The 8,572-nt window shown below is 33.1% G+C and overlaps 1 protein-coding gene across 1 annotated transcript; it reads right to left on the bottom strand.

Annotated features, from left to right (window-relative positions):
* LOC144564992 (putative WRKY transcription factor 11) lies at positions 1-1,695 on the bottom strand. Its single transcript, XM_078314600.1, has 3 exons — positions 925-1,695; positions 660-785; positions 1-319 (listed from the first exon to the last, which is right to left on the bottom strand). The coding sequence occupies exons 1-3, from the start codon at positions 1,581-1,583 to the stop codon at positions 142-144; spliced, it is 963 nt and encodes a 320-aa protein (XP_078170726.1). The 5' UTR covers positions 1,584-1,695; the 3' UTR covers positions 1-141.
* Positions 1,696-8,572: the final 6,877 nt, after the last annotated feature.

The raw sequence follows: 8,572 nt of genomic DNA, 5'->3' as shown, positions 1-8,572 counted from the left end.
AATCACTAAATATTTGTTATCTTCTTTGCATCTCAAGTTTTCATCTTTACATCACTAACAAAAAACTACTCAAGTCAACAAACAACAAAAAATAAATTAAAATTGAAAAATTAAAAAGGCTCTCAAGATGGACGGCTTGGATCAAGCCTGTCCCACCATGGCCGGAGGACTGTCAGGTAACGGAGGTGGAGGATTGCCGTTTGGGGTGTGCCTATGTTCGCCCTCATATGTCACAACAAGCATAGCCGGGTCGTCTTTCGCTCTCTCGACGTGCTTTCTGGCCGGGCAACCACGCACTGTACTACATTTGTAGTAACCCCTGATAAAAATTAACAAATCAGCAAGTCAGGATTAATTGAACTATGGAGTAGAATAATTATATTTCCTATCGATTCTGAAATGCCTTTAGACTAAACAGAGTAAAATTTCCCACCGAAAGTTTCCCCTAGAATAGGCGTTTCACAATAATGAAGGGAAAAGTAGTAAAGGACAGGAGAAAGTTAGAATCTTGGAACTGACTGAATTTTCTGGTTTACTTGTCTCGAGCTTGTTGGTTAGAATCAGTTCTGGTTTAGGTGGACCGAGGTGTTGTAAAGTTCAATATTCAATATGTAATTTTCAAAGGGCGAAAAATGAAAGTTTTAAGAATAGATGAGTACCTAGGGTAAGGAGATCCTTTGATGGGCTTCTGACCATACTTCCTCCAAGAGTACTCGTCCGGCGGTATGTCCGCTATTTTTGAGCTTATCGCCGGAACTCTTATCGTCCTCTTCACTCTGTTTTTCCTAAAGCAACCGAAGGAAACAGCAAACGTTAGAAAAAAAAAAAAAAAAGTAATTCGAAAGTCAAAAGGATTTCTATTATACTTATTACTAATTACAGATCTGAAATTACAAAAACTTCTTTTTTAAGTAAAAATAATACCTTCTCTTGGAACAATGGCATCGACCGGTTACATCGGAGTGCTCCAGGCATCTCTTCTTGTAACCAGATGCAAGAGGCGGTTTACCGGCTGAGATCGCCGGAGCTCCGGCAGCAGGCACGGTGGCGCCTCCGCCGAGTAAAGGCTTCCCCTTTGTTACGCTCCCCTCTCCAGCCGTAACGGAGGAAAAAAAACTCGAATTAGTCGCTGAAGAAAGAGGGGGCGATACGCTGTAGGTCTCCTTGTTCACGTAGCCACTTCCGTTGGGTTTAGTGAAGTCCAGCGTGAGAGACTGAGGAGCAGGCCCCACGTGGGGGATTATCGGGGAGGAGGTTCCCAGGGACTGGGTTAGAGGTGGAGGTGGGGGTGGGGTAGTGATCTCGGCTGACGGTGCAGGGGCAGTATTGTTATTTTGTGTAACTGCCGGACCACGCCTGAAGCGGGCGTGGCCAGTGCGGTCAAGGATAGAGATCACCTTGCGAAACTTGGAGACTGTCTGATCGGCCATCTCCCGGCAATCCAAAGGTTTGGATTGCTTCTGGATCGAAGGTGACGTCAGCTGCGACACCAGTCGCTCTAGGCTCCTCAGCCCAGCCGCCGCTGCCTCTTGGATTGCTATCTGTTCGTCGATCTTTGCGTACCCCATCAGATCCACGGCCATCGCCGTTACTAGTGGCCTCCTTTCACGAATCGAGGTAATCTTGATATTTTTCTGTTTTATATCTTATTCGATGTAGAATTCTTTTTCTCCCTTCTGTATTTCTTTCTCAAAGGGTGGCTATGCTGGGGTTTATATACACAGAACCGAAGGGACGACTTGGTTAGATAGGAGTCAAGTTTTGAGTCTTCTCCATTTGTTAAGGTAAAGGGAGATTTAAAATGACTCCTGCACTGTCTTGATCTTGATCGAACGGTTGGAAACGAGTATTGACTTCAATTAATTGACTACTTGTTAAATGGGTACGTCCGGTGGTTTCAATAGGATGGAGGGAGTTAAATCTTTCTAGTCAAAGGAAGGATGTTGATCAACGGTTGAGATTTGGTGTGAGTAGTGAAGGGGACGACTCGTGGCGTTGGTCCACGGGGGTAGAACCGTGTGCTTTTGTAGATTAGATCGAGACCGTTGGATGGGTAGACTTTTGTGATGAGATTTGTTTTCTGTTTTCTTTTCTGGGGAGAAGGTACGCGAATTTAATTATAGAAAAGAAAAGTCACAAAAGGAAAAGGGTGAGATGGGAAGGAACAGGTGGCTTGGCTTTAAAGTCAAAGGTTTGAAAATGTGTCCAGGAGCAATGATGAAATCAATGGCGCGTTTTTTAATAGGATGTGAAAGAAACCATAGGTTACATAATATTCTTTTTTATTTCTTTTTCCACTCTCTGTATCTTTCTCAGATCTTCTGGCTTATTAAATGCTGTCACGAATCATTTAACCTATATAACCTTGTAAATTTCAATTTCAATTTTGTTTGTCATCGATGATTGGCAGGGAGCCTTCGCTGAAGCTCTCTTTTTTTTTCTTTTTTTTTGTTGCCTTCGGAAGACTAGTATTTTGGTGAAAATCAACGATTGTTTGTATATGTCTATTTTTGGCGTACCATCGTTGAAAGTTCTGTAATATATAATTTGTTTTTTATTGTAATTTTCTGGTCTTAATTAGGGCTGCATTAATTTGTTTTACTGCTTTCATCAAATGAGGGGTTTTGAAAACGTGTTACTTTTTTTTTATATATAATTCAAGTTCAATTTGAAGCAATAAGTCTATCTTGCAATATAGTTAAAATTATATGTGCCTGAATTTTTTTTGTATATTGATAAATTTATTTAATCCATCTTTTACAATAAATTCTAAATTGTGACAGCCATATATGCTATTGAGAAGGAAGAGAAAATAATCACTACTGAATAATGATGAAATTCATAAGAATTTATCACACACAATGACTTCCATGAATAATTTGAATAAGAAAGTAAATCACCAATGAATAATATAATACACAATTATTGATTTAATTTATCTGCTTAGTTGACTAGAGGCGCAACTTGATCCAATCCTATTGGAGGAATAAAGATCAGATGGTCCATATTCCTTAATATACCTTTGCTCGTATTAAGTATACCTAAATCAAATCTTATCATGTATATATTGTACTGATTTCAAATCTTTGGATCTATTTCTTTTTGGGAACCAAATATTCCCTCAAGCTTATTTATGAAGATATTATAACCAAACCCAAAGTCAGCTGCGTTGAAAATATTATTGTTTCATGTAGCGAGTCGAGTAAATCTTTAGAGTTGACCCGTTATAAGAAGTTTTGGTAATTTTGGTGGAGCTTTAATCTGAAATATTCGAAACGGCTAGTTTGGGGATTGGAAAAGGTCGTAGTTTGCAGTACTAGTGGGCCAGAGGCAACTTTATGGACTACCAAGCTAGAATCGTTTGATTTCCTTGCAAGTATAATCTAGGCGGTTGGTTTAACGAGACTTGACTTGTTCTAGCTTTCCCCTTTTACTTTACTTTATTGATGTTTTAGCTTACTTTTCTACAGTGGATACGAGCTTTCAGCCTTTGAGCCTTTGAGCCTTTGAGGTGTCTCTATCGAGATTCTTATTTTCTCCAGTGATTAGTAATACTGGATGTTGTTGTGCTTTAATAATTCATATCGTGCTGTCTATTTATATCTAACTGGAGATCATTCATACAATAAAAGAGCGTTTTATTTAAGATCAAAATTAAAAGTTTTACAGACTCTGCCGATTTTTTTTAATATCCAACATTAAATAAAAATTAACACATATAACTATCATTTTTGAAAAAAAAATTCCAGGCCGATCAAATTTTGGCCAGCTTGATATTTATTTTTATTGAAATAGTATATATTTTTTTTACCGGACCGGCCAAAGTTTCGGCGGCCTGGTAATTTTTCTTTCTCTTTGACAGACATCAATGCAGTTTTGAACGGGTAATTAATTTAATAGAAAAAAAAACCATAAAGAAAGTTAATTTAACGTATTATGCACTAATAGGGATTTTAAAAATAAACTAAATTATACTAAATTATACTTAATTATGCTAAGTTATTCTATATTACACTAAACTATGTTAACTATACTAAATTATACTAAAATACACTAAATTATACTAAATTAAACTAAATTATGCTAATTACACTATATTTTACTTAAATAAACTAAATTATGCTAATTATACTATATTATACTTAAATAAACTAAACTATGCTAATTATACTAAATTACAGTAAATTGTACTAAATTATGCTAAATTATACTAAAATATACGAATTTTATGCTAATTATACTAAATTATACTATATTAAGCTAATTATACGAACTAAATTATAGTAAATTATGCTAAATTATGCTACATTATACTAAATTATACTACTTACACTAAAATAAACTAAATTATGCTAATTGTATTAAAATAAATACTAAATCAATTACGTTAGATTAACCTTTATTCATGATTATTTTTCCTATACAATCAATTATCCGTTCAAAACTACATTGTAATATGTCAAAGAGATCATAGAATTAAAATGTTAAATTATATACTATTTCACAGAATAAAAAAAATACCAAGCTGCTTAACCGGTCCGATAAAAAAATTATATACTATTTTAAAAAAATACCACTAAAGTTTGACCGGCCCGATAAAAATTTATATACTATTTCAAGAAAAAAAAAATACCAGACCTGGTCGACCCAGATGGTCATGTGTGTTAATTTTTATTTAATGTTAGATATTAAAAGAAAAATTGGCAAACTGTGCTAAGCAGCAGTAGGAGAGGAATATTGTTGTTCGACCAAGGTTTGACTTTTACAATGGCGGGTAATGGAGTTCACTTAAATAGAGGGTCTGATTTGGTTACATGTTCAAAATTAGAACATTCTTTTTTTTTTTTATAATTTGATTTTAATGGTTAAATTTTGATATTCCGTCAGGATATTGAGCGTCTGTTGCAAAATTATTTTGGAATGCTAAATTTAATACCATTCATCTAATTAAATCCTTTTTTTTTTTTTTTTTCTTTCTCAACACATTAGATTGAATATTCGGTGTTTTTATTGGGTCCAACCACTACTTTTTTTCTTTTTCTTTTTTTTCTATTTTAGGACTTAGCTGGATCCAAAACCAATATCACCTCAAACAAGGTGGATTTGGAAAATAGGGTTTGGTTTGACTTTTTGTGAGGTTGAGAAGATGGAGAAGGAGAAGGAGAAGGTTGGAATAATCAAATCGAGTTCATGGAGTTAGAATGGCAACAGCATACTCGAATTATATGCGATTAAATACTTTTTTAACTTAATATTATTTTTTTTTATCTAATTTAATATTGAACTTCAATCTAAACGATTTTAGTCCTCGCTTAATTTCGTTGTCTGCGTTCATGATAATATACTATAAAGATATTGTTTTTTTTCCTTGAAACTTTTTGAGTCACATATGATCCCAGTGCTGCGCCGCATATGATCCCAGTGCCCGTAGACCGCGCGCCGCACCTGTGGATCGCGCCTCTGAACCATGCACGGCACCTGCGGGGATTCGAACCCAGTTGGATTCTGTTGGTGCCAAAATTCTTATCACTACACTAGAGTTCACATGTGTTATCTTGTAGATAAATATAGTATTTAACTATTTTTCTCTACAAATTTGATTTAAATTATCTCTCCTTCTTATTAAAAAGCTTAATGTTTTCTATTACATAATTTGTTCCCGTTGCTGTGCACGGGCACGATTACTAGTTATAATATATTGTCTCTATGCATACATGACAGTGTTTTCTCACAAAAAAGCTAGTAATTTTTGTATTGTTTGCAATTACAGGTAAATTTTTTGTCTTACGTAATCATATTTGTATTGATCTTTATTTCAACGTTATATTTCTCAAATCTTTGTGTTTGGTACGTAATAAAAATTAAACTAAACTTTAATTAACGTTAAACAGTTTCAAGTTTAATTGTCTAATATATAGATAGAAGCAAAAAAGAGTTAAATCTAAACAAACTTTATATTAAGGAATGGACATAAATGAGTTCCGAACAAAAAGGAGGTTACAAAAATAATCTTAATTCGCAGTAAGAAAAATTGATGTTTTTTTAATATAAACTAATTGAGATTTATAAAGGTTTGCACGAGGTGTTGTCAAACATCATCTCACATGATTTACTGATCACAAAATATTAATAACAGTAATAATAATAATAATAATAATATTCAGTAAATAATAATAATACTATTCAGTAAATAAAATTTCTTAACTACTATCATCATCGTGATTCATGAGCAAGTTAGATCTTTAATGTCCTACCGATCATTCTGAAAATATAAGTTCATTAAAAAAAACAGCGTATTTTTTAATTCCTGTATAATGAAGTTGACTTTATGATTGAAAAACAATGTCAAATACTGCCTCCCATTATATAGGACAAAAACATAGAATAATTTTTCATTATTCCTGACTAATCACGCTATCTAATACAAAATAAGATTTGGGCGATAATTCTTGAGCATAATATGAGGTTTTCGGACCTTCTAGATGGAGCACTGAATATCCGTGGTTGGTCTGGAGTAAAAAGTGTGTAGCAAGTCACAAGCATCCCTAAAGCATGACGCATAATTCTTTTGTTTTTATCATATCCACCACATTATGTGTCACATTTATTTTTGCCGCAGTTAACCTGGGTTCTTCTAGATGACTTCTAAATGTCAAATTTCTAATGTCAATGCAGTCGATTAATCTAGCAACGACCAATCAGGCAATCATATTATATATATTTAAGCGCCTTTCTGGCTTTATGCGTTGATTAGATCTCAGATTTTGGTATAAGATTATGAAGGTGTTTTCAAACAGAGTGTGATTTTAAAATATCGACAAGTAGGACTCTTGGACATGCGCAAACTTGGTGAAAATAACATATATTCATTTTTTACTCGGCCGTTTGAATTCAAATTTCGTACATATATGCATTTTCTCCTCCTCAAATTACAATACAAGATTTTTATACTGTGTTTACTAGCTTTTGTATTCTAAAATAGTAAAATCCCAAAAAAATAAACTATACTACTCGAGGAGAAATTGATTATACTTATTGTAAATTTATTAAACAATTTGAGGAAAAATAGGGGTCATGTCCATATTTGATTGTTTGAAATAGTTACATAGTACATATTATTTACATAATTTGTTAATCAAATTTAATACAATTTTAAAATTGATTAAATATTTATATGTTGACTAAGTTAAAATTTCATGGTTTATAACAATAGGGACTCAATCACCCGTTTAGTGGTTTCATGTATTTTATTTATTTCATTCAACTCAATAAGAGTTGAAATTTTATATCATTTGACACATTTTGTTTCTTATTAATAGAATTTAGGAGCTTGATTCCCATATTTCTACTTCAAAAAAAAAATTGAATTCGGGTTGATTAGAGATTCTCCAAAAATTCAAAATCACCCGGATTGTATAGGCGTATATATTAACACCTTAAAAACATGTTACACGTAATATTATTTGTGAAATAACGTAACTTATTTTTCGGGACTCAAAATATTTTACAGCTTGATATCCAATGTCAAACTTAGAACACAACGCATCATGACCATGTGCAAAGGTTTAGAGAATGCAATATTGACTTCTTTTCTTTTTTCCTTCTAGATGTTAGACAATATTTATTGTTTAGGTGTTTAGAGAACGCTAGGAAAATCATTTCAATATTTAATTATAAGGTTGTCCAGGCTTTCCCACCCCAGATAACACCTAACAATAAATATTCCTAATTCTATCATATTGAAAAGGCCACGTGGGGATATGAAAAGGACATTTAGTCAATATAAATCGAAATTTTTGTTGTAGCATATTGTATTCAAATCTTATTAACCTCAGCACGAAGCCAGCCATGATAAATTTTGACTTTTGAATCTTTTTCCCGTAGGATCGGTTGGTACTTAATAAATCATGTTATTATATTTCAAAGCAAACAATTTGTCTAAGATTTACCTTTTTGTGGAAATGTTATAATTAACTATGAAAATTTACTAATTATTCCTCAAATACTTAAATATTAATGGTTAGGATGGTTCAATGGTCAATGAATTTTTTTACTATTTATTAAGTTACTTTGAAAATCACTGATCCAACGGTAACAGTAAAATCAAAAGGCACCATTGGATCAACGATTTTCAAAGTGACTTAATGAATAGTAAAAAAAAATTCCAAAAAATGTAAAATTTGGTCTCCAAGCACATATTAATATGGAGAACAAGATGAATGGTCTGGATCGGTCATTTGGACTTTGAATTCGGTGATTTATAGTCCAATGCACAAAGATGCCTATACATTGCAATGTATGGTAGCTTTACTATATATATAGGAATATGTTAGCATGCTATGCATAGCATAGAGCCCCTCCATGCAACGCTTTGAATTTTAACTTTTCAAAATCCTAACGGTCGATCCGAACCGTTCATCTTGTTCTCCATATTAATATGTATTTGGAGACCAAATTTTACATTTTTTGGAATTTTTTTACTATTTCTTTAGATTTATTGAAAATCGCTGTTTTTTTATGGTCCAGATTTGCTGAAAACAGCGATTTTCAATAAATCTAAAGAAATAGTAAA

The sequence above is a fragment of the Carex rostrata genome, chromosome 14 (assembly GCF_964058835.1).
Source record: "Carex rostrata chromosome 14, lpCarRost1.2, whole genome shotgun sequence".
In the NCBI taxonomy this organism is placed as follows: domain Eukaryota; kingdom Viridiplantae; phylum Streptophyta; class Magnoliopsida; order Poales; family Cyperaceae; genus Carex; species Carex rostrata.
Note: the sequence above shows the minus strand (reverse complement) of the source record. Positions and strands in the feature narration are given on the sequence as shown.